Here is a 26157-nt window from a genome sequence, read left to right as displayed (position 1 = left end):
GCTGTTTTTATGGCTATCTAAATTACATAAAATTGTAAATTTCCCTGGAGCAGATTATTAATTTCACAAAACTGGAATGTACTTTTTGTATCCTGAGTTTGAGTACTCCGTATTGTAGTACTATATAGTTTCATTGAGAGAATACCTGATAAGTACACATAGAGTTGCCGTGCAGCAGGAATCTAGGAATGTTTTGAAGTCAACAAATGATTTGATCATAACTGTCATTTTTCCTTCAAAATTCTGTTTATAAAATGGTGTCAGTAAATAACAGTACTTTATATTTTTGTGCAATTTATATGGGTACTCGCTTCTGTGGAGGTTGGGGTTTTACTAACAAGTTAGAGGGATCTAGTTAGACTCAGACCATTGCTCTGGAACATAGCTCAGTTCAAGTAGCCTCCAGTCACGTATTCAATGGATGATATTCAACGAGTCCTGGGATCGACTTTCATAGTGTAATTCAATTGAACGGAAGTTTGTAAACTTCAAACCTTTTGCCCACATCCATTATATTTGTTTAATGGAATAATTGTAGCCAAGAATTTACATTGCATTTTTATCCAGATAGCTAATTACTAATTTTACATTGCTCATCACACTTGTGTATATATGTACCACATGTCCTGTGCATCAAGTCCTATATGGCCGCTGCAGCAAGCATTATTTGACACTCTGATAAAGATAAGAGTAGCAAAGATATTTGAAGGATATTGCACTTTGCATTAGAAAAAGTTGCATTTAATGTGGTGACAGATATTTGTATATGAAACGCATTCACCAGTTTTTCAAGGGGAATTCCTCTTAAATGAATATATAACATGACTGATTAACAGCACAACTGGCTTTTCAATGGCTAAGACTGCCCAAGTCATTCTAGTGCATGTTTCTCATATGAGGATTTTTTAAGTGAATCCTAACCAGTTGGTTAATCAGATTAAAACTTGGTTGCACAGTTTGCTTTCAGTTCAACCCACAAATAGTCACTCAGAAATTGTAATAATTTCCTCTAACCAAGAGATTGTTCACAGGTGTTACTGGAATATTTCACAGTAACGAAGTGGAAGAGAATTATGTATTAAAACAGGTTATTTGCTCTGAATGAATCGGTTACAACAGCTGAGTGGAAATGTAAGGCAAAATCAGGAAACCATCTGGAATTAAGTCAAGATAGTTGTGACAAAAGCATGAACTGCCTTGGGAGAATGAAAATTACATTCTAGAAAGCTCTTAGAAAGCACTTTTTTTTAAAGGAGAGTGTAGCATTGCTAATACAGACAAATTAAAGTCCAAAAAGCACTTTTGGAATTTGTTTTCAAAAAAAAAATATTTTTGATATTGTTAAAGCTTCAATTAAATTACTTTTTACTTTGAAATATTTCAATCTCCTAAGAAGACGATGTGTTCAAAATTTCCAGATACGTATCAGATTGCGGGATGATAGAAGAAGCAAATCAATAGAGGAGAGGGAAGAGGAATATCAGCGGGTCAGAGATAGGATATTTTCTCAAGATGTAAGTATAGGGTGGGAAAGGAGAAAAGTAAATAAATGGTTTTAAACTGGATGTGCAAAGAGACGTTACTGGCTGTGTATGAGTAGCTGAAAATATAGAAGATATTGGACTTGACTGATTTGGTTGTGGAGATTTTAGAGTATACAATACATTAGTAAACTGAAAGTTGGATGGTAGTCTCAATAGAGGAATCTTTGTGGAGTCTGGCTGTATCAAATGGGATGCTATTCCATGAACTTTTGTAAATACAAATAGTTGTTTGTCACCTGCTTTGATGAAACTCTTTTGTAAGAAAATTGGAATTTCTTTCTGTGAGGACAAATAGTACATAAAAGAGCAGCCTGCAGAATTTTGATATGGTATATTTTATCTGCAGCCGATTTGTTTTTCAGCGTATCATAGTTTAGTTTATGACTGTTTTAGATGGCCATAAATCCAAAATTCTCTGCAGAGCAGTTTAGTGATCATGTTCAGATGCCCTTGTAAGGGTGTTGGCAGAGCATTGCACTGCTTGTTAAATTTTGGGTGGGTATTTTTGAGTCAGAGCCATAATTCAGGTGTTGTGTAGTACATATGTTTTGCCAGCGTGGCATAGGAAAGATAGTTATCAAGATCTGGTAAATGATAGAAAGCAGTTGTCCTATGGCAGAGTGTTTGAATATGAGGTACAAGAAAGTAAATAATGCTTCTGATAGATGGCATATAGGACTAAAGCACTTGAAACTCTTTTAATGATGAATTTTCCCCCCATCACACTTTTTTGTTGTACACCTAGGAATGCACAGGACTGAAAAAGGCCATTGGGATCCAATTGGCTGGTGCCAGAGTTCAAAAAATACCATACTGCATGCCATTATACTCTTTAGCTTCATGCATTTGACTGCATTCATTTAGCTACAGCAAATCAAATATGTTCTTTGACAAATTCTTGTAAATAAATCTATCTCTCCTGATGCAGACCAAACGATCAGAGGTCTAAATTATGACTGGAAGTGGAAAAGGAGCATTGTTGGTCCACTGATAACCGCTTGCATGAAAACACTTTTTAAGAGCACTAAACCTCTTCAGGAAAACAGTCTAAATAAAAAAAAAAGAAGAGACTTTTATAATAGTGAGAACATAATATTGTCCCCAATGCTGGTTATTTATGGTCTTCAGATACTCATTAGGAGCATCTTTGCTGTTCATGACCCTTATTGTAGGATTTTCACAGAACAAGAATGTAAATGAATGGAACAGTTGTGTTTTTTTAAGAAAGGTAATAAAACCTTTAAAATGTATATGTTGTTAAAAGCTGGATCATTTTTCCAAGATACCCTGCTTAGGCATCTGCAGATCTTCACTTGTTTTTCTGCTTTGAGCTTAGTGCAGTGTATTACAAGCAGTTTGTTCATCTGAGAGAGGTCGGAAGCCAACAAGTTAATAGCAAAAGTATGATTTTAGTACAGATTTGTGATCATTCAATAATGCTACTTTTGCAGTGTTTTAAAAATTTGCATTCTTCATATATAGCTTCTATATGAAGATTTAAACTCTTCAAAAATAGTGTTGAAAGAATTGAGATGCACTCAAAATGTGTTCTCGTATTGAATACCACTGTGCTGGATGTTTACCCAGGTAATTTTTCTTGTGTGCCAAGAATTCTTGAACTGTTTAAAGGAATACCCATCAAAAGTTGGCTTCCAAGCACTATAATTGCTATTATAAAATTGTACGTATCATACCATGATAATTTATAACAAAATAAAAAATCAATTTTTTATGTCAACAGCTTGGATGACTCAGTGCTGTTGTGGTATTGGTTGTTGATTTTGTTTAAGCCACCGAATCACTTCAAATTTGTTTGAAGGTGGAATCAGACCAGCAAAATAGAAAGTACATGATTTACTCATAATGTCAGCTTGTTCTATAAAAGAGCCTTTTTTAAATTAAAAAGTGTGCATCACCTTTCAGGGTCTTTTACATGTGGAAAATAGTGAATAGCATACAGTACTTCATTTTTATACATCTTTGGTACCAGAGAATAATGTTTGTTTTGAAATTATGGTGGGTAAAAAATAACGGATGTTCATTATTCAGTTAATTTCTTGATAATTAATTCTGTCTGTGTAATTAAAAATTTGTGTTTTGCTTTCAGTTATCATTCTCCCAGGACAATTACTTTGCAGATAAAAGGTAAGTGCTAATTTGAAAAGACAACTTAATTGATTAGTTATTCATGGTAATTAGTACTAAATTCTGAAATGTCCCATTAACACCAATAGAATTCAAGAAGAAGAAACTGCTAATAGCACACAACAAAGGCGACAAATATTTAGGTAGGGAAGAGCTGTTCAAATCAGAAAATCTGTTTGCATGGCTGTACATACTGATGACTTCATTCATTATTTTCTTTTTGGATTGTTGGAAAGTTAAGATGAATTTTAGTTTTGTTTTGTACATTGCAGAGGAAATAAGGATGGAACGGGGAGATCCTCCAATAGTCGTCAGAGCAGTACTGAAAATGAACTGAAGTGGTCAGAGCCACGTCCTTGGAGTAGTACGGACTCGGATAGCTCAAACCGCAACCTGAAACCAGCAATGACAAAGGCTAGCAGCTTCAGTGGGATTTCTGTACTGGCAAGAGGTGATAGCTCTGGTAGCAGCAAAAGTACAGGCAGGCTTTCAAAAACAGGTACATTCTTATTGAATGCAGCTATACACTATCACAGTAAAGTACTAGTTTGGCAAATGCTGGCTTTCAGAGAGCCAAACCAACTTTTCTATTTCTTACCACTTTTCATTCGATTAATTTTTGTAAGCTTTTTTTTGTTTCTCCTTTCCCGAAAGCGCCGACTCTTGCTGTGGGTACTATTCCTCGGATGCCATCGGCCCTCCGATACCTCACCAAATTGGCCACTATTTATGTTTGAGCCGACACAGTGAGGGCTCGCATATTAGTCGACTAAGGACAGTGCTGCAGCTGAGCCCGATCTTGTCCTCAGTGGACATTTGCATATGTACTTTGCAACCAGGGTCACTGCATAGTGATCTGTAGCAAGAAACTGATTGATTTTTGCTTTCCTGAGCTCGGGTGCTGAAAGCGATAATAGCACCCCAATGCTCCCCTGACTGAGTTGAGCTACTTCCACACAGATCAAGGATCAAACCTGGAGGCTTCTAGTCTGTATGGCTTAGTAGCGCACCAGGCAATGTACTTACCTACAAAATTATTGGGGAGCCACTAAGTCGTTTCTAAATAAATTACTCTTTCTGATCTTTTTGACTAATTAGTGCTATACTGTTTTAGGTTTCTTTGGTTATCCAAAGTAATGTGGGCTGTAATTATTTTTAGAAAAATCTAAAAATGTGAACATTCCAATTGGATACTCAAAATAAAATCCAAGAATATCTATTTTGTTGAGTACATGGAGAAAATCTACAGTTTAGTTCATCCAGTCACTTCTCTGAAGCGGTTGATTTTTTTTTGTATGCTGCTCTGCATTAATTGCCAAACTTAATAATTTTACCTTTGTTGTTTAAGAAGAAATACTGGCCTACATTAATTTGAGTTAACCTATTAATTTTTTTGTATTCAAGAAAATGGTTGCTGCTATAGCAGTTTGGTCTGTGCTATGATCTTGCTTTCTCTATCTTACATCTGAATTGCTAATTTCATTGTATTACTCTGAGTTTTTGCTTTATTTTGGACTTTTTTTTCTCTGCTGTCTGCAACTAGGCACAGAAACATTAAATCACCAGAAAATTTCTGGCTGCTTAACATGTTGATCTTTCATTAGGGGCTGCTTTTATTATTATTTGTGAAGCTCATGCTTTAGCAAATTACTTGCTCTGCATGTTATAGCTATACAGTTTGTATCTGAGATAAGAGTTTGCAAATTTAAATGATGGTTAGTTTGTGCTTTAATACTTTAACATGTTGCAGTCAATAGGGGATTTACTGATTTTCCTAATGTTGTGCATGTTTAAACTCTTAAGACAATTCATCATAATGCATAGAAAGGAAAAGGCATGATGTTTGTGTCTCTAGGTAAAGATTTTTCATTACTCCTTTCCCAGGTTCAGAGTCTTCTAGTAGTGTAGGGTCATCCACGGGTTCCCTCTCTCGCACCCATCAACCTCTTCCAGTCACAGCTATGAGCCAGACTCATGGTGTGCCAGCCGTCTATTCAGCTGTCAACACTAGTAATTCTCTTTCCTTTGATGGTGGCATGAGTGGGCAAGTGATTCCTACTAGCACTAGCTTCTTTTTGCTTCCCTTGGAAGCTGCAGGCATACCACCTGGCAGTATTCTCGTGAACCCTCAAACAGGTTGGTATCCACTGCTGGGATTTGTATGAAATATGTTGTAGCTTCGTGTTTACTCTGCAATTCTGCACTGTTTTAATATAAACATTTTTCAAGTCATTAAATGCTACTTGGTTATGTGTTAAATTTAGCTATTTCCTCATATATATTGTAACTTTATTTCCATTTACAAAATATACAATCATCTGTGTCATGTATGTTTGTTTTTAAAAGTTGTACTATTTAAACTTTCAAAAGATTTTTTTATTTTCCTTATTATGTTGATGTTTTTTAATAGAATTATTTTTAAAAGATGAAATAGTTGTTATGGTTTTCATATTGATGCATATACAATTCAGGCCAACTTTTCTGCTCATTGTCTATGAATAGGTGGAACATCTAGTCATCAGAGCGATACCGAATTAAGTAACCATTAAATGTAAAAATGGATCCTTTTTTGAACTTTTACCTTTTGTGGGGGTGGGAGAGAGGGAAGGCTAACACAGAATTGCCCCCCGCCTCACTTGGCATGAACTTGAAATTACTGTTTTCAGGAAAGTTGTGACATTTTTTCCCTCAACAGTTTCCGTTACTAATAGAATTAATGTATTAGAGAATGTTGCCACTTACAACTCTAAACAATTTTACAACACCAAGTTATAGTCCAGCAATTTTATTTTAAATTCACAAGCTTTCGGAGATTTTCTCCTTCCTCAGGCAAATGTTTTGCCTGAGGAAGGAGAAAATCTCCGAAAGCTTGTGAATTTAAAATAAAATTGCTGGACTATAACTTGGTGTTGTAAAATTGTTTACAATTGTCAACCCCAGTCCATCACCGGCATCTCCACATCATGACTTACAACTCTGGTAGAAAGGTATACATCTACACTACCAAACTATGTGCTAATGGCTTTCCCTGCTTAGATAACAAAAGGACAGATAAGAGTCACAGGATGACCTCTCATTGGATGTAAATTAGAGAAAATGCAAGAAGCACAGTGTTTAATTGAAAAGTTATTGGGCCATATACAATGCAATCATGTCTCTAAAAATATCTGAATTTCCCAAATCGCAGGGATATTTATCAGATATACATTTTTAGAGGCATAGCTGCATTACATGTATCCCAATGCAACTGATGCCTTGGGGAGTTAATTATTTGTGACTGACATTTTACTGATATTTTTGCTACTTAACATTTTCAATTAGTGACTATAATTTGATATGTTCTCATCCTTTATAGTCCAGTGACCTTCAGTGCAGCATTTTTGTTGCCATGGTATAGCTTAATGATGGATTCCAAGCCCATCAAGATCATCTTGCAAAGTACAAACCTATTCCAGTATTAGTAATAGGTCAATTATTAAATTGTATGGTTTCTGAGTTAGTGAAAGAAGCAAATTAATTATCTAAACTGGAAAGTTTCCTGATATCTTTCCATTCTTGGTGTTCTAGCTACTCTAATATTAAGAGGTATCAATCAAGAGACCTAAGTTCAAATTCCAGATTTTCTTTTGAACTTCATTCTTTTCAGTGGGCAAATATTAATCTTCATCTTGAGTCTTCTGAATTGATTTCTTCATGGTACCAGGGGTACCATCTCAAGGGAAGTAAAAGCTTGCAAGCAAGTTCCATCCTTGAAAAACATATTACTCTCATCTTATTCAATAATGGCATTGATTATGTTTATGGAAAAGTCCTTCCTTGCCAAAGAGCAAGAGTGGTAACATTGAAAGTTTAACCTAGGAAAAATGGTGACAAATAACTATTTTAATAGTATTTCTGTGGATGAACTGAAATCTTGTTGCATATTTTCAGAAAGTTTTCCAGTTTTAGGTGATATTTTATAACTGGCTGTCCTATTTATAGAGCTGTATTGTGTGAGAATAGAGCCCAAAACCTACTGTTTTGATTTAGTGTCTTCCAATTTCAAGTTAATCAGATTTTCCGATTGATATCAAGCTGAAAATTGGCTTACAGCCCTTGTTCCATTCACCAACCAAGAACTGAGTTCAAAGTATTTGTCTTCAATCTAGAAACCATTATTGGCTGAAAAGAATATTCAATTCTAACTGAAATGTGTCCTTCATAGCAATTAATCAGCTAAATGCAGTGTTTGAAAGAAGAGACAATTGTTAATTATGTACTGCTGAACACTTTAGGTAAATTTGCAATAAATTGGAGGCAAGCTACATGGTCTACCATTTGCACTAAGCAGTTATTTACAGGAAAAAAAACTTTTGGACAGTTGAATAAAATCTCCCTTTAATGTCTTGGAGGATATTGGATGAAATAAATTGTAATTTTAAAATTAGATCAGTTTTACAACCACCAATGTGTTTTCTGGCCATGTGTAGTAAATTAAGGAATATTCAGACACATACTTGTACATACTACCCAGATTGCAGGAGTGGCCCATGGTTTCTAAAGTTATCCCTTCAAAAGACACGTGAGCCTTTTTCTGTTGAAGTAAAATTAATTTTAACTTTTATAATATCCTTTTATAGATGTCGACCATTCATTGATTTTTGGAATGGTTCCTTCAAGTTTCCCAATTTTCCCTGGGTTTTGAAGCTTGCACAGTAGGCTGAGTTCATGAATATAATTTTTAAAAATGTTCTATCATTAGAAACAGTTACAAGCTATTCTGTCCCTTCATGGCCTCCTGAGATGCTAGCGATCTCAACTATATTTGACGTAACACTGGTGACCTGGCTAAATCGCTTTCTAAAGTGAATCTTGCAAATTAAAAAAAAAATGAAAACATGAAATGCAGAACTATATTAACAGATGCTTTGCATCAACCACCATGCATAGTGCTTATGTGTTGGATATTTTGTCATATTGGCTTTTCATGATTTGATGGTAAATTTACTTGTTTTTCATTTGTAATTACTGTAATGATATTGTAATTATTGGAAATAATTTTATGATGTATAGAGATTTAAAAGAATTTTTATCTCAATATTGTGCTAAGTAGTGATTTTTAAATGTTAAATAGGCCCACATCGTGTACTGAATGTGATATAAACCCGATTGCTGGTTAATATTTCTATTAAAACTCTTAGCTCTTACTGAATATTGACATGCGAAAGGTTAAAAAAGAATTTTGTTCTTTAACATACACCAATGAAACATGATCTAGGAATGCGTTCTGATTTGCTCTTTAGCGATGAAAGCTAGTAATGCTGAATGTACATTTTAACACATTGGTCATTATACATTCTGAGATAAAAGACAATTGCTGATTTTGAAAAGTCCAGTTTGAAGTATGTCCTGTTCACTCATGGTCTGTCTCAAACATACCCAAACACTTTTGTCCTCACTTTGTCTCTGTATCTAGCATGCATGTGCACACCCAACTCTGTACTCTGTCTCTTTCTTGTAGAGAGCAGAATTCTTTCATAGGATCGTCAATATATCATAATGAAAGTTACTTAATATTAACCTTCCTAGAATAATTTACTGAGCGGTGTTGAAAATCAGTTGCTCCAAAGGAATTGCTGACAATTTTGAAATGGTATGTCCTCAACAGGACAGAACAGTCAACAACAACTTGCTTTTATATAGAGACTTTAACATAGAGAAATGTCCCAAGGCGCTTCTCAGAATCCTAATCAGACAGAAATATATGCCATGACAAAGGAGGTGTTAGGGGTTTGCCAAAAGATTGGTCAAAGAGGTGGGTTTTATGGAGGAGAGGTAAATGGAGAGGCGGAGGCATTTAAGGAGAGAATTCCAGAGCATAGGGCTTAGGCAGCTGAAGGCACAGCTGCCAATGGTGGGGCAAAAGCAGGGGGGTGCACAAAAGGCCAGAGTCAGGAACAGAGATTTGGTGGAGGGGTTGTAGAGCTGGTGGAGGTTACAGAGATCGGGAGGGGCAGGGCCATGGATTTAAACATGTGGATGAAAATTTAAAATGTGAGGCATTGGGTGACTGGGAGCCAATATGGGTTAGGGGTGAGCGGAATTTGGTGTGGGATAGGATACAAGCAGCAAAGTTTTAGATGAGCTGAAGTTTATGGAGGATGTGGAGAATAGGAGGTTGGCCAGGATAGCATTGGAATAGTCAAGTCTGTAGTTGACATGGATGAGGCTGGGATGGGGATGAGTGATATTAGAGCGAGAAGTAGGTGGTCTATGTAATGGAGAGTATATGGGGTCAGAAACTCAGTTCGCGGTTGAATTTTTTTTTATTCATTCATGGATAAGTGGGCGTCGCTGGCAAGGCCAGCATTTATTGCCCATCCCTAATTGCCCTTGAGAAGGTGGTGGTGGGCTGCTGCCTTGAACCGCTGCAGTCCGTGTGGTGAACGTTCTCCCACAGTGCTGTTAGGAAGGGAGTTCCAGGACTTTGACCCAGCGACAATGAAGGAATGGCAATATATTTCCAAGTCGGGATGGTGTGTGACTTGAAGGGGAACGTGCAGATGGTGGTGGTCCCGTGTGCCTGCTGCCCTTGTCCTTCAAGGTGGTAGAGGTCGCGGGTATACAAGGTTGTGAACAGTCTGGTTCGGTCTGAGACACTGGCCGGGGAGGGGGATGGAATTGGTAACAAGGGTATGGAGATTATGGCAGGGGCTACAAATGATGACTGACAACAAGGGAAGTGGAGGGCATGAAGGAGGTAGAGGACAGGGTATCTTCAGTGTACGAGTGGAAGTTGACCCTATATCTGCAGATGATATTGCCATGGGGCAGGATGTAAATGAAGAGGAGGAAGGGGACCAAGGACAAATCCTGAGGATCTCCACAGTTAATGGTGTGGGGGTGGGAAGAGAAGCCATTACTGGAGATCTCACTGATCAGATAGCATGAGTGGAACCAAGCAAAGGCAATCCCACTGAGCTGGACAACGGAGGAAAGGCATTAAAGGAGAATGGTGTAGTCGACTGTATTAGAGTCTGCAGAGAGGTTGAGAAGGATGAGCAGGGATAATGCACCATGGTCATAGCCACAGAGAATGTCATTAGTGAGTTTGGTTAGGGTTGTTTCAGTGCTGTGGCAGGGACAGAAACCTGATTGGAGAGATTCAAACATGGAATTGTGGGAAAGTTGGGCACAGATTTGAGAAGTGACAACACATTCAAGAACTTTGGAGAAGAAAGGGAGGTTTGAAATGGTGTGGAAGTTTACAAGGACAGGGGTTGAGAGTGGGTGATGACAGCAGATTTGAAAGGGAGGGGCAGTACCTGAGGAGAGGGAACCATTTACAATGTCTGCTAGCAAGGGGGCCAGGAAGTAAAGTTGGGTGGTCAGTAGTTTAGTGGGAATGAGCAGCAGTTGGGCCTCATTGACCCAATGAGCTCCAAGAGGGCATGAGGGGAGATAGCAGAAAAACCAGAAAAATATGGGTGCAGTGCTAGGGTAGGGGGGAGCCTGTGGGTAGGCTTGGCTTGGTAGGAAAGGGTAATATGGGGAAGCAGCTGAACAGATTGTCTCAATCTTAGTGACGAAGAAGTATGAACTCCTGGCACTTGAAGGTGAGGGGTTTAAGGAGACAATTGGTAATTGAGAAAAGAAGCTGAGGGTTATCTTTGCTCTCCAGGATGATTCTGGAGTTGTGTGCAGTTTTGGCAGAGAAGAATGCAGCCCAATAGCACTTTAGCCCCTTGTAAGCAGCGCTGAGATCTGCACCACGCCCTTAAAATAATTTTCCTCAGATTCTCCCTGACTGCTTCCTGACCTGTTCAACAAGCTAAAGTGCTCGGTTTTAGTTTCGGCCTGTGCTTTCCACTGAAGGAAAGCAAACAAAAAGATATTAGGAGGCTGAGCTGTCTCTTATCCCTTACACTTAAACCTGAACCAATTGTATGCAGTTTAAAAATGCTTATTCTTTTTCTTATTTTAGGAAATCTTTTGTTAAATGCCATTGACACTTAAATAATTTTTTCCCTACAGGACAGCCATTCATGAATCCAGATGGTACGGCAGTAGTGTATAATCCGCCCCCTGCCCAGCAGCCTGTGAGGAACCCTATGGCTGGCCCTGTACAGCAACCACCACCAACTGTTCCACAGCAGCAGCAAGTACCAAATCACATCCTTTCTCAGGTTAGCTGATCATGGTTTAAAAGCTGAATTGTATGTCAGGAAATTAGATTCCAGTGGTGATTAATAATATTGAAATGAATCTAAATTTAGTTCTACATATGTTTACTTTTACTTTGGTTCACCATATTTAAGTTGAATGTTAAAAATTGATATTTGACTATCACTTCTATAAAAATGAAAATATTAAAATTTATAGTCAACCAAAGCCAAGCAGTGATTTGACTGAGTTATAGATCATAATTAAATAAGGAAAGTATTAGACAAGTGAATAGATAATTACACTGAAACCACCACCTCTCTTATGTGTAATATGGCTGTCACTAGGTGCATAAGAATTCATGCATAAGACAAATTTCAGGAACATTCTACAGCAACAAAATTAGTTCTTGTTGTCAGCTGTGTTCTATTTTAAATACGTTTTTCAATGGGGTGGTGTATTTAGGACAATATATTTTATTCTATTACATCACAATTAAATGCTGAAATTCGATAGTTTTCAATTTTGATTGAGTATATCTGGGAATTCAAATGGCATGTAATCATATTAGATTTAACCATGGGTGTTAGAAAATGAACAGTAATAAGTGTTTAGATGTAAAAACTAGACACCTGGAATGCAAACTTAAACCAGGTGGGTGTGATTGAAGTGGTAGGTATGTATAAAGCAGGCTGTAATTGAGGATGGACAACAAAACAAAAGATTTCCGTTTACACTTGTCCTTCAGTAAGGAACATAGGAGTAGGCCATTCAGCCCCTCTAGCCTGTTCCGCCATTCGATTAGATCATGGCTGATCTGTATATTAACTTCATTTACCCACCTTGGTTCCATATCCCTTAATATCCTTACCTAACAAAAATCTATAAATCTCAGTTTTGACATTTTCAATTGACCTAGCCTCAACAGCTCTTTGGGGAGAGAGTTCCAGATTTCCACTGCCCTTTGTGTGAAGGAGTGCTTCCTGACATCACCGTTGAACATCATAGCTCTAATTCTAAGGTTATGCCCCCTTGTTCTGGACTCCCTCGCCAGAGGAAATAGTTTCTCTCTATCTACCCTATCAAATTCTTTAATCATCTTAAACACCTGAATTATATCACCCCTTAATCTTCTATGCTCGAGGGAATACAAGCCTAGTTTATGCAACCTTTCCTCATAATTTAACCCTTTTCGTCGTGGTATCATTCTGGTGAATCTGCTCTGCATCCCTTCCAAGGCCAACATATCCTTCCTACGATGCAGTGCCCAGAATTGTACACAGTACTCCAGATGCAGTCTAACCAGAGCTTCATACAACTGCAGCATAACTTCCACCCCTTTGTACTCCAGCCCCCTTGAGATGAAAGCTAACATTCCATTAGCCTTTTTAATTATTCTTTGCACCTGTCCACTAGTTTTTAGTGATTTCTGTACCTGGACCCCTAAATCCCTCTGCTCCCCTGTTTAGCTTCCTAGCTTCTCACCATTTAGAAAATACTCCTATCTATCTTCAGTCCAAAGTGGATGATCTCCCACTTCCCAACGTTGAACTCCACCTGCCACAGTTTTGCCCACTCACTTAATCCATCAATGTCCCTTTGCAACTTTCTGCTCCCATTTACACTACTGTGTCACCTAATTTAGTGTTGTCCGGAAACTTGGTTATACGGTTCTCTATTGCTTCATGTAAGTCATTTATAAATATAGTGAAAAACTGAGACCCCAGTACAGATACCTGGGGGACACTACTGGTCACATCCTGCCCTTTGTCCCAACTCTCTCTCCTACCTTCTAACTAATTCCCTACAAATTATTTGCCTAGCCTCAGTTGCGACCTACTTTCATGTGTACATCATTGCTTAATTAAGTTGCTGCTTTCAGTATATTGAAAATGAATTACAGGAATGCATTTTGTAAACCAGGTGTGCCATATATGACCATATACTTAAAGGAATCAATTGAATTTCATGTATTTGCTGATTTGTAGCATAGAGATGTTTGCAATAATCATTAGTTTATCAAATGATATAATCTTGAACTTTTTTGTAAATTGGAGTAGTAAAATCTTAATGCTTTTATTGTAATACTGCAAGCCTTTTTGGGTTTCATGAGGCTAACGTTGCTAAATTAACTATGTGCAAACTATTGCTTCTTCAGCCAATTCGGGCTCTGCAGTCTTCTTCACAGCCTATCCAGTACTCTGCGGTCTCTTACCCACCTCAACTCCTGCCAGTCTCACCCACCCAGCAATACACTGTGGTATTGACACTCAATATTCTATTCTCATCTTTCTGAAGATCTTTAGTTTGTAGACATTTAAGTCTTTCTTTTCACTGCTGCTTGTAACTATTTGTGCACTTTGCTATATGTGACTTCTTGCTCTTGATAGTTGGCTGAAGATTTTTTTTAATGAGTTTCTTTAATAAAAGTTTACTGTTTTAGGACAGTAGAAATTGTGTGTCTGCTGCTAAAATATAGTTATGCCTATAAAGTTTAGAATCTCTAGCTAAGGGCAAAAACGAAGCCTTTACTGCCCAATTTCAAAAGATCCAATTTTTGGTTTAGAGTTAAAACTGTAGCGATCGACATTTTAAAAGTGGGCTAAGCATTACTTAGGATAGTATCTTTTGTTCACTATAGCTACAATTGAATACAGAAGTCTAGTTGCTTGATTCCTCTAACATTGAGGGTATCTTATATAATAGTTTTGTAATCATACTGGATTAAACACATGAAGAGGAAGACTTTTTGAAGAGCAAACTAACAATGCCTTTTCAAAATAATGTGCTAATGTGCTAGTCATCCAGAATGCAAAATTAAACCTATGGGAAGTGATGTTAGAGGAATAATATATGCCAAAGTAGTTTAGCACCTGGTTCAATAATGTATTTTAGGGCCAGGATAATATTTCTATATTTATTATTGATTTTCATTATTTCCTTAATACTTTTGTGTAAACCTATAGCCGTGACCCACTGACTCTGCAATAGGCATATTTGTCAATCGCAAAGGACATGCCTGAAAATTTACAACTTGTAAAATGAGGTTCAAAGAGAAGGGAAATATTGGGGAATTACTTTTTGTTCAAAGTACTCCTTTGATTAAAGTATGTACTTAAATTACGATAGTAGGGAGGAAGACTGCTCAAGGGCCTCCATGTTGGTGCTAAAATTGTTTTTTTTAAAAGTAAAAACTCTGGTAAAAGTATAACAATCTTTTTAAGAGGGGAGGATATTTTGAACAAAAAGTACCGCCCCAACACTCCTTTTTTTTATATACTTTTGAAAAGTGCCATAAGCTATATGACAGCAGAAGCTGTTGTATTAATCTTACGTGTTTAAGCTTATAATGAGAACTTTAAAAAGGTTGCCCTTGGCTTAATTTATTGCTACTGCACCTGAATAACTTGAATGTAAACAGCTTTTGCTCACTTAATTTAGTAACTTACTTAAAATACTTCTGTTTGGATTTAACTTAACCAGTTTATATTTCTAAGTAAAACTTGAAACCCATACAACCTTTGTGGGTGTATATATCATGCATGTAAAAATTGTTTGATTTCATAGTTTTGTTTTTTGACTGTCTTTAATATCTGACTTGTTCAGTACAACACTTTATCAAAAAAGGATAATATTTACTAGTTCCCTAATATGTATAATTTCAACAAAAATGAAGTAAATATATATTCAGCTTTGGAGAAACTTTTGAAGAATCTTCCTTCCATTGTAGTAGTATTCTATTGATGTAGATTATAGATGTGTCTGAGAGTGTCTCCACAGACTAAGTTAGAAACCAGTGCTTTAGAACAATCTGAATGAGATCCTTGTTTTCAGGTGTGGACTTAATATTTCTTCTTAACTTCAAACAATGAAGTACTTCTTTTGTTGAACATACATTTGACCCCCTTCCCCCTTGTCTTTCTTTAAGTGTAAGTGAATATTAATGGTAAAATTTATCAAATGAGGTGCAGAATACAAAATCTACTTTACTGACTTAGTCGTTACACTTCATTTTGGAGTTGAATAAATAGTGTAGTTGGGTTGAAACATAAGCATACTATGTCAATAATGCAAATTTTATAATCAGGTTTTGTTTTGAAAAGCCCAGTCATTACATTTGTTGGAAGACAGTCTGTGTAAATATCTACATTATGGGACATGATATCAAAAATCGGTCCAAAGGATCAGAGTGCTACAAAATGCCAGTGTTCTTTCATATATATCAGCAATATAAAATGTTTCACATCCACAATTCCCCATCTGGTGAGTTCTCAATCTTAATTGCTGTCAAATGAAAGGGGACAGGTGCTTTCCCTGCCATTAAATTAGACCCTTTTTCAGAAAGGCTTGATAGACATCTGCATGTCTTTTGGTTTACATAATGGAGAGGGAATGCCATAATTATTCATACAGTCATAGAATCTTACACCACAGAAGAAGGCCATTCGGCACATCGTGCCTATGGCAGCTCTTTTGAAAGAGTAATCCAATTATCTCCCCTTCAAGTATTTATCCAATTCCCTTTTGAAAGTTACTATTGAATCTGCTTCCACCACCTTTTCAGGCAGTGCATTCCAGATCATCATAACTTGCTGCGTAAAAAAATTTCTCCTCATCTCACCTCTGGCTCTTTTGCCAATTACCTTAAACCTATGACCTCTGGTTACTGATCCTTCTGCCAGTGGAAACGGGTTCTCCTTATTTATTCTATCAAAACCCTTCATGATTTTGAACTCTTCTATTAAATCTCACTTTAACCTTCTCTGTTCTAAGGAGAACAATCCCAGCTTCTCTAGTTTCTCCACATAACTGAAGTCCCTTATCCCTGGTACCATTCTAGTAACTCCATATGTGTGTGTGTGTATATAAATATAATATAATAAAGTCTGGTACCTATTTTAATCGCAACTTTTATTTTCCATATAGCAAGAAAGTCTTGGGGCCCAGTTCAGCCAGCTGAGCCTTGGCCGTCAGCCATCGGCTGAAGCTCCAGATACTCACACTGCTATATTCCCATCATCTGTAGTGCTTCAGCCACAACAGCAGCCTGGATTTATCATGGCATCTCCAGGACAGCCACTTCCTACTTCTAGCTATTCTGCCTCTGGTCCATCAGTTAATCAACAGGTGCTTCAACAACAGGGATACGTGCCGCAACCTATTCAACAGGTAAACAAAAATGAAGGGAAGCATACTTGTTTCTCCGGTTTCCTCCTTTCCCATTTTACTGGTCATTTTCTCATGTATCTTAAGAGTCCTTCATACACATCTCAAAATTCACTGCTTCTTACGCATCTCTCCCAGCTGCCACTCCCCTCTGCACATCCTTAATTGATGTTTGAGAAGTAGCTCCCAACTGCTTCTTCGTTCATTGCCTCATCTCTTGCCTCAGCTCTGCTCCCATTGTGCATCTATCAGTTAATTACCTTACAGACCCAGTGGGAACCCTTCATGGACATAGTTTGAAAACTACTGATTTATGCTGCTTTTGAAAGCAAGAAAGCATAAATGCCACTGTCAGGGGAAGGATCTCACCTTTTAGTACTTCCTCAGGTTACCCAGCTAAGATTCAGAGCTTATAATGTGATGAAAAGCTCATATACTTGAGGTTAAATGGTATTCTTTCTATCGCAGAGGACAAATTTTATGTTCAAGGTAAAGGATATTAATCATAGAATCATAGAATCATAGAAGTTACAACATGGAAACAGGCCCTTCGGCCCAACATGTCCATGTCGCCCAGTTTATACCACTAAGCTAGTCCCAATTGCCTGCAATAGAATCATAGAAGTTACAACATGGAAACAGGCCTTACAACATGGAAACAGGCCAATAGGAACCTTATGGCCCGTACGGGGATCGAACCCGCGACCTTGGCGTTATTAATGTTAGAGAATGAAATTTAATGTCAATATTAAGCACTCCTAGGTCAATTATAGAGGACAGGATGAAGATTCTACATCACCTCAGTAATGTTCCTCAATACCAACTTCATGATGCACCCATAGAACATTTCCACTTGGTACACCAGTTGTCATACCCCTGTCTTTGTGTGTGATTACTAATTGTACGTCAAATTCTGAGCAGTTTTGTGCAGTAACCTTGTGTACACCAGGTACAAGATTTAGACTGCCCAAAACTCATTTCACTTTGAAGCCTTAGATATCAGAGAAAGAAATTCCATTCCTTTCATCCCAGATTTTATTACTGACATTCATCACATCTTCCTTCTGTTGTTCCCTTATGCACCTGCTGAGAATGGACTTGATTTTTTTTTAGGCAAAATTCCTTACTATGCATTGTTGTTTCTTGTTTATTATCTGCTTAATTAGGATTAAATTTGCATACTCAACTATAATAATGGTTGGTCCTTAAGGGCAGCATGAACTTCAGGATAAGGAAAACAGTATTTATTCAAGCGTCTCTTAGATACAGTTGCCGTATAAGTGCTGTCCATGTCTTTGCAACAGCTTCTATCTGATGCTTGTAGATTTACTGGACTGATACCCGGACTCCAAGGGTTAAATTACGAGGAGAGAGTACACAAACTAGGGTTGTATTCCCTGGAATTTAGAAGATTAAGGGATGATTTGATCGAAGTTTTCATGATTTTATAGGGAACTGATGAGGTAGATAGAGAGAAACTATTTCCACTGGTTCGGGAGTCTAGGACCAGGGGACATAGCCTAAAAATTAGAGGCAGGACTTTCAGGAGTGAAGTTAGGAAACACTTCTATACGCAAAGGGTGGTAGAAGTTTGGAACACTCTTCCTCAAACAGCAGTTGATTCTAGCTCAATTGATAATTTTAAATCTGAGATTGATAGATTTTTGTTAACCAAAGGTATTAAGGGATATGGGACTAAAGTGGGTATATGGAGTTAGGTCACAGATCAGCCATGATCTCACTGAATGGCGGAACAGGCTCGAGTGGCAAAATGGCCTACTCCTGTTCCTTTGAAACCTGCTAATGTCAGCAATGAAGGGGTAAAAGTTATTTTTAAATTCCAGGCGAAACATGCCCCCAGACACCCCTACAAATGTATCACAAATTTTGTGCCTTCAACATTGTATTTCCCATTTAGGCTTTCATGCACTTCGTTTTTTTCCCCTCCAATAGAAGTGAAGGAATGTTGGGTATATCTACAGCTTAAGATACTAAATTCGCATAACTACTTGTTTTTGTGTCGGAGACCTATTTTCTGCACCATTTTGGGTTGTCACCTCCTTTGAAGTTTTTAAGTCAGCTCTTGCTAGATTTCTAGATAGAGATGCAGAATTGTTCTCTTTTCAATAAGTAAAATAAACATTGCATTAAAACATCACAAATGGAATTTGTATCTTAATATTTTAAGAGAAGGTGGCTTTAGACTTTAAGGTCCTAATTTGTTTTAAAAGCTAATGTAGTTCTGATTTTTTTAGTCACTAATTTCACCATTGGCGTAACAAAGTGATTACACTGAAGAGTTTTACTATTTATAGCTGAAATAAAGTTCGATCTCTCTAGCTATTTACTGATATGATACTGGACATGGAGATCAGCACTTTAATACAATCTGTATTTAAGCCTGCCAATAATAGCTATTTTCTTAGGTGTGTCATATGCCTGACATGAATGGAAACCAATCACCATGCATAAGAGTCTCCAAACTACTGAGAAATTCATACAGTACAGTTTCTGTTTGCCTTATATAAAGTGCTCACTCTCTATGTGGGAATGCATGCCACTCATTTAGGCTTAGAGAACTTGAGCGCAAGTTGGCCACTGCTTAGTGTTCATAAGAGTAGCATTGGAGTTTAACTGGCTGAAACTGTGAAGTTTAGCAGCACAGCAACCTGGTTTGACACTTGTCTACGTAGGACCGCCCTAACAGTTAAGATCATGAATTTACAGGGTTATCTGGAGATGAGTGGGGGGAAAAACATGCCCCTTGCTGCCCTACATACCATCAATGAACTGGTTTGTCTGGTGAATCATTACCAGTGCGATGGAATATTGGAGACTTGCCAGGTTAAGATTTTGTGTAAAAGAATCTGCCACAGGGGATTGACTTGGTTCCAAACAGCAGGTCATCTTGGAGCCAGTTTGACCTTAAAGAAACTCCACTTGTCCCCAGAACAAAAATTAAATATCAAATTCTTGCTTGTATACAAAATTGTAGATCTTTCTACAATTCTTACAAGGCTCAAACCAGTGCTTTTAGATCCTTAATGATTACAGTATGTGTAGTTTTGTTTTTAAATGCTGTTTGATGAATAGCATGAGTCGATACTCCTGTGGATGATGCTCATGTTCTAACTGTGGGACACCCTGTATCAAATAACTTTATAAATATTAAAATTGATAGAGATGTAATCTTGGATAGAATAGGAAATCTCAAAATAGTTGCTGCAGGTCCAGGTGACACTCAGTGAAGTAACTGAGGTTATTTCAACAGGGTTGAAAATAGAAGATTGGACAACTAAAGGATCCATATTTTGGGGGGTTCAGGTTGGGGGGGAGCGGTAGAAATGCTACTCTTGTATTGAAGTAAAACAGACAACCGTTTTGTAAAGAACTTCCCAACCAGATTCCATTTAGTGTTACGACTCTAGCATCTGGATAATGAAACCTGGATAGAACAAGTAACCCAGTTCAATACATTGGAGAGGAATTGACAAGTGATAACACTTCATAATGTAATGTCTGGACAACTGTTGCTATTTTGATCCTGTCAATCAGTTGGATATGGACATATAACAATATTAGCCTCTGTTAAGAGGTCTCATTGTAACCGTTGCCGTGAAGCATGAACCTTGAAGAAGTTCAAGTATTGAGCTTTATTTGCTTCAGGGAATCCTCAGTTCATTGACAGATGTTGCCAGGAATGAAATGCTAAAAATACAGGATGGAGTGAAGGAAGAGGAACAGAATATATTGAGATTATGGTTAGGACATTTCCTCTGGGTGGCAGCTTCTTGTCTACCCAAGGTAGCTCTTCATAGAACAGCATTGGAAACACTGCAGAGTAAGACCTTGTATGAACTAGAACGACCAGCTATCAGAAGAATTGCTGTTAACATGGCAACTGTTGTAGCATATGCAAGGAAAGTTTTAGTGGCTGTTACAGCCAACACCCTACTAAACCCAACAATAGCATTGGACCCCCCCCCCCCCCCCCAAATATTGGATGACATGACAACATAATGTGGAGATGCCGGTGATGGACTGGGGTTGACAAATGTAAGGAATCTTACAACACCAGGTTATAGTCCAGCAGTTTTATTTGAAAATCACAAGCTTTCGGAGGCTTTCTCCTTTGTCAGGTGAACATAATACAGCTGTTTAAAAACTTACAGGTGACTATCTCTCAAAATTAACCCTGCTGAGTACACAAACACTTGGATTTCCAGATGCCTAATACATGTTGCAACAAGTGTTGTTAAGCATGTGAAAGTCAACTCTGTATGCAAACTTCAGGCACTGTCCCTCTCCCTCTCCCCTTTAAAACCACTGTCATTGCCCCCCAAAAAAAACTCTTGCCGCATCTGTCCTCTCCAGTTACCGTCCATCTCCAAGCTCTCTTTCCTTTTTTAAAGTCCTTAAACATGTCGTCATCTCCCAGCTTCATGCCCGTCTCTCCCATAACTGCTTGTTCGAAGCGCTCCAGTCCAACTAGCCATCTCTACACAGCACCAAAGCAGCCCTAGGCAAAGGTACAGACGACATTTTTTTGTGACACTGATGCATTAGCTCCCTTCGTTTTCCTCGACCTTTCCACAATGTGCAGTACATGCGATGAACAAGCCATCCTCTATCCTTCAATCACTTATCTCAACCCATCAAATGACCCTCCATTGCCAGACTACATTTCCAACATCAAGGCTTGGATTGAGTCACTTGTTCCAGCTCAACATTGGGAAGTTCAAAGTCGTTTTGGCCCTATCTCAAACCCCATTCCTTTGCTACTGATTGCACCCCACTCTCTGGCCACTCTCTCGGGAAGAACCTAACCACTTGTAATCTTGGCATCCTGTTGCACACTGAGCTGAACTTTAAACCGCATATTCTATCCGACAACAAGATTGCTTACTTCCACCTCCACCCCTACCTCTACTCCTCTGCTGCTGACAGCCCAATATATGACTCAACAACTTTAACTCTCTTCCTGCTGGTCTCCATTTTCCATAAACCCTGGTCTGTCCAAAATTTCGCTGCATATAACCTGTCCCAGAATTAGTCCCACTTTCCCATCACCCCCATCCCCCCCATCCCTGCTGACCCACACTGGCTCCCGGTCTCAACAACAACAACTTGCATTTGTAAAGGCAAGACGGTCCTACTTGCAACTACCCCTACTGTCCCAATGTGGTGTCCCCACCATCACCACCCCCTGACCACCCATCCAATTCCCACCGCTCTCACTGAGGTATTGTAGTAAAAGCACAGTAACTGCTTAAGAATGCCTGTATTTCTTTTTCCCCCATTCATTGTTCCCTCCTCTGTCTCTCATCAGTCCTGGCCCAAGGAACCATGCCTTCCCTTCCCCCCCCCACCTTACTTACTCTTGCTGCTACTCATCACTACCGACCCAGCCCTTAAGAACATCCCCGTCAGTGTGCTCCCAACTGTGACCCAGGAATCGGTTTCAATTTCTTTAAAGTACTTGCTGTATTTTTGCTAAGATAGTAAACGCACAGTTAGCGCTTTAAAGAATTTTGTTACCAATTACCAGATCACAGCTGTGACTTTAGCGGTTTTGTCGGCATAACTCCCCCTCCCACTATTCATTCTCTCTTGGACCCCATTTCCAGTACTCCGACATCTAGCAATCCCTCCAGCCCCATGTTTCCAAACTCCATCACCATCTTTCCACCACTGCCATACCCCAGTTCCACTCCCAACATGCCACTCCCAGACCACATAACCCTCTTCCACTATTCCAAAACTCACAGACCACCCTCCCCATTACTCCTATATCTCAACAATCCTCTGCTCCCCCCACACCCCAGCACCCCTCCGCCATGTTCCCATATCCATAGCTCTCCCGTCCAACACTACCAAGCCACATCACCTTCCTTGGTACTTTTACACATGCCTACCTGCAACCTAGAACATCTTCCCTTCCGTCTTTTTGTGGCTCCTGGACTTTTGTGTATTTTAAAGGCAGAACATAAAACTCAATACGTAGCTAAACAAACATATTAATCAAGGTTTCCACAAAAAGGTAATATGATCACACATCTATCACTAATATAATACATTGTAATAAAAACACAGTACACGTATTCAGTGAGTAGTGTGAGTATCACATTTCTTTACCGATGCAAAACAATCTTTTTTTTTAAAAAAAAGAGACAGCCAATCACTGACCTGCAGCCTGAAATTCACAAGAATACAACCAACCTCTGATATCAGCATTTTATAAGTACCTACAGCAACTTGGATTTATCTATTGGGAGAATTGGCCTCAAAGGGTTAGACCAGGTTAGCAATTAAACCCATGAGCAATTCAATAGGCTATCCATAGTTTATATGTATATTTTATTATATGCTAATGTTTAATTATATATTAACATATTAGATCTCAATGTTATTTGGATGGATATGCTGTTTTAGAACAATAGCAGTGCTAATCAACAAAGTGTGAAGAGGAGTGTTCCCAGGAAGTAAGTGAGATTCTTGTGTATATGGGTCTCCAGTGTCTTACTGATGGTACATTGGATGATACATTGTCTTATAATGACAGGATATTATACCATGAATGCACAATGTATTCAGCTGAAGTGGAATTGCCTTCATGTTGGCCTAATCCTTCAGAGATCAACTGTTGTTTGGTTAGAGAACTTTGCACATTGGAATGTGCTTATCAAATTCAACTCTGAAACACCACCATTTTAAGATTGTTTTGCATCCATAACAAAGTGTGATATGTGCAGAATCTTGCAGAGAAGATCAAATAAAATGGATTGAAGAGCGAGAACAAAAGTTTTTTGTGAACAAAAGTCTGAGCATCAATAAAAATCCGATGTTCGTAATACTGGGTAGCAAACATTAATCTTGCATCGTGGTAACTTTGTATACTGCGTATTGATTAATCTTAATGGTATAAGAAAAAGCACTGTGTACAAAATGATTATACCAATGTATAATCTTTTGGGGTCCTTAAAGGGGATTGATGCTGTCATATGGGGAGAGTGGTTAGATACAACACCTATAATATGTTATGATGTGATGGTATATTTAAGTGATATTTCTGTGACACAGTGACAGTTTTTGACACAAATTAGATCATTACATATTGTTTTTACTCAAAAAAAAAAAGAAATTTTCAGCTAACGTTTCAAGGCAACAATCCTCTTTAAGAACTGTTTTTTTCTTTTTTTTTCAGCTGTCTAGTTGTTACTGTGCTCCAGGTCAGTACCCCCATTCCAGTCAGCAGTATCGGCCTATAGCCCCTATCCATTACAACACTCAGCACAACCAGCCATTGTCACAAACTACCCAGCAAACAGGTTGGTTTCTGTTTGTGCACTTTTTCCTTCATGTAATGGTTTATAATAATTGTAAAAATAGTTTATTTGTATCTGCTAATTCCTAAGCTTTTTGGTTTTCTTTTAATTAATCTTTTTGAAGTGCTTGGATACATGTCTACTCGGGGATGAGAAAGTTAAAGAATTATGATGTTGCTCACATTTTAAATATTATTTTATTAAAAAGATAATCCAGATTCATACATAAACTGTGTTCTGGCACCATGCTGTGAAAATAGGAGGTGCCGAATGAACAGACATGGGATTTCTTTCTGTGAATTTCTCAGCCTTCTGTCAATCTCCGTCCTGGCATATGTCTGAAGGATGTTGAATTTGAATTGATAATCAGCATTTCTGTGAGCTGTTGAATACGGGGCCGGAGCACTGTCTGAGAGTGCTACATTTCTCACAGTGAACCGGTCTCTTTTTCAGCTGCTTCATAAACCACGGGGCAAGTGTCTAGATCGATGACTTATAATATCAATATGAAATGTGATGGACTGAAACTTGTAACCTAATTCTTTTTCAAATGTCAGAATGGGATTATTACTTAGTAGTAATAGGTGAAATGCTGTGTATGTGAATATTAACATGCCATTTTAATTGTCATGTGTGGAACTCTTAATTTTTAATAGCATTTCTGATTAGTTCATTATTGTAAAGGCACTAAATTAATCATATTCTTTGCTTAAACTGGGATGGTGGAAAATGTCTTTTCCCTCACGGTGGAAAATGTCTTTGGTACCAAATACTGATTTCTCCTGTTTTGTGACAGTAAGGTGACTAAAAACATCTAAAAATAGAATGGTGCTTGAAGCCCTGAGGAAAGATTCTGAACCATCAATTTATTTTGCCCTACTTTTCTCTCTTCTGGGGAAATTGATCACAGTTTGTTCTGCAGTAATGACATAATTGAAACATATTCACAGTAGTGGTACAGTCTCCTGCCAATTTCAGTGAGAATTTTAGATGGTTGCCATGGATAATGTCTATCATGTAATTTGGCCATTGAACCTTTTGCTAAAAATAGTACATTCTTCTAAGACTGAAATCTTTTCTCAGCATGTAGGCTGGCAAGTGTTTGTGTTTAATAGAAAATATTGTGCTGTTTACCTCGTGTCTATTACTTTAGGATTTCACTAAATGGTTGAAAAAACTCAACGTATTATTTATATTTTAAAACAAAAGCTATTATTTGAATTAATTTAAAATGCAGGCATGACTGTTTGACATTTTTCTCATATAAAATAGTATGTAAAGTTCACCATTTGAGTTTGTACACCCTAAAATAGTGACAAATGCTAGTTACTTTTGTGTATTATGAAAATTACATTTTGTGATTTGTCAGATCGCTCAAAAATAATGTCACTTATGAAACAGTAGTCCTGGAATAAACTGTCAGCTTTTATATGAATTATTTCATTATTGGGCCCCAGTAAACTCTGCAATTGCACTTTGGAGTTCATGTGACAATAACAAATTAGAATAATAGAATTTTTCCGTGCATATAGAGGCCATTCAGCCAGTCACACTGTGCTAGCTCCCAGAAAGGGCTATCCGTTGAATCCTATTCCCCTGCCTCTACCTTTTTTAAAATTTGTCTGTTTCAAATATTTTATCCACTTCCCATTTTAAAAACTATTTTAGATTCTGCTTTCAGTACTGTTTCTGGTAGGACTTTTCATGCTTTAACAACCCTCTACATTTTTTTAAAAATTAGTTCCCCTAACCTCACTGCAATTTTTCCTTATGGTCTTGAATTTCTGCCTTCTAATTACTGACCAGTGGAATAGTTTTTCCAGATTTACTTTACC

General features: G+C 37.9%; 1 protein-coding gene across 15 annotated transcripts in view; it reads left to right on the top strand.

Annotated features, from left to right (window-relative positions):
- Positions 1-26157, top strand: part of LOC137323587 (R3H domain-containing protein 1-like) — a 119737-nt gene that overhangs the window by 54795 nt on the left and 38785 nt on the right. For 11 of the 15 annotated variants that reach the window (XR_010963401.1, XM_067987231.1, XM_067987232.1 and 8 more), the window contains 9 exons: positions 1419-1514; positions 3652-3689; positions 3779-3832; positions 3962-4188; positions 5574-5825; positions 11703-11854; positions 13990-14091; positions 16758-17000; positions 24202-24325. Coding sequence is in view for 14 of the 15 variants with exons in the window: in XM_067987231.1 (XP_067843332.1) it covers positions 1419-1514; positions 3652-3689; positions 3779-3832; positions 3962-4188; positions 5574-5825; positions 11703-11854; positions 13990-14091; positions 16758-17000; positions 24202-24325 (1288 nt within the window). In the remaining variant the exon portion in view is untranslated. The remainder of the gene's footprint in view (positions 1-1418; positions 1515-3651; positions 3690-3778; positions 3833-3961; positions 4189-5573; positions 5826-11702; positions 11855-13989; positions 14092-16757; positions 17001-24201; positions 24326-26157) is intronic. The other 4 variants (XM_067987233.1, XM_067987238.1, XM_067987234.1 and 1 more) reach the window with 4 other exon arrangements.

The sequence above is a fragment of the Heptranchias perlo genome, chromosome 7 (genome assembly GCF_035084215.1).
Source record: "Heptranchias perlo isolate sHepPer1 chromosome 7, sHepPer1.hap1, whole genome shotgun sequence".
Classification (NCBI taxonomy): Eukaryota; Metazoa; Chordata; class Chondrichthyes; order Hexanchiformes; family Hexanchidae; genus Heptranchias; species Heptranchias perlo.
Note: the sequence above shows the minus strand (reverse complement) of the source record. Positions and strands in the feature narration are given on the sequence as shown.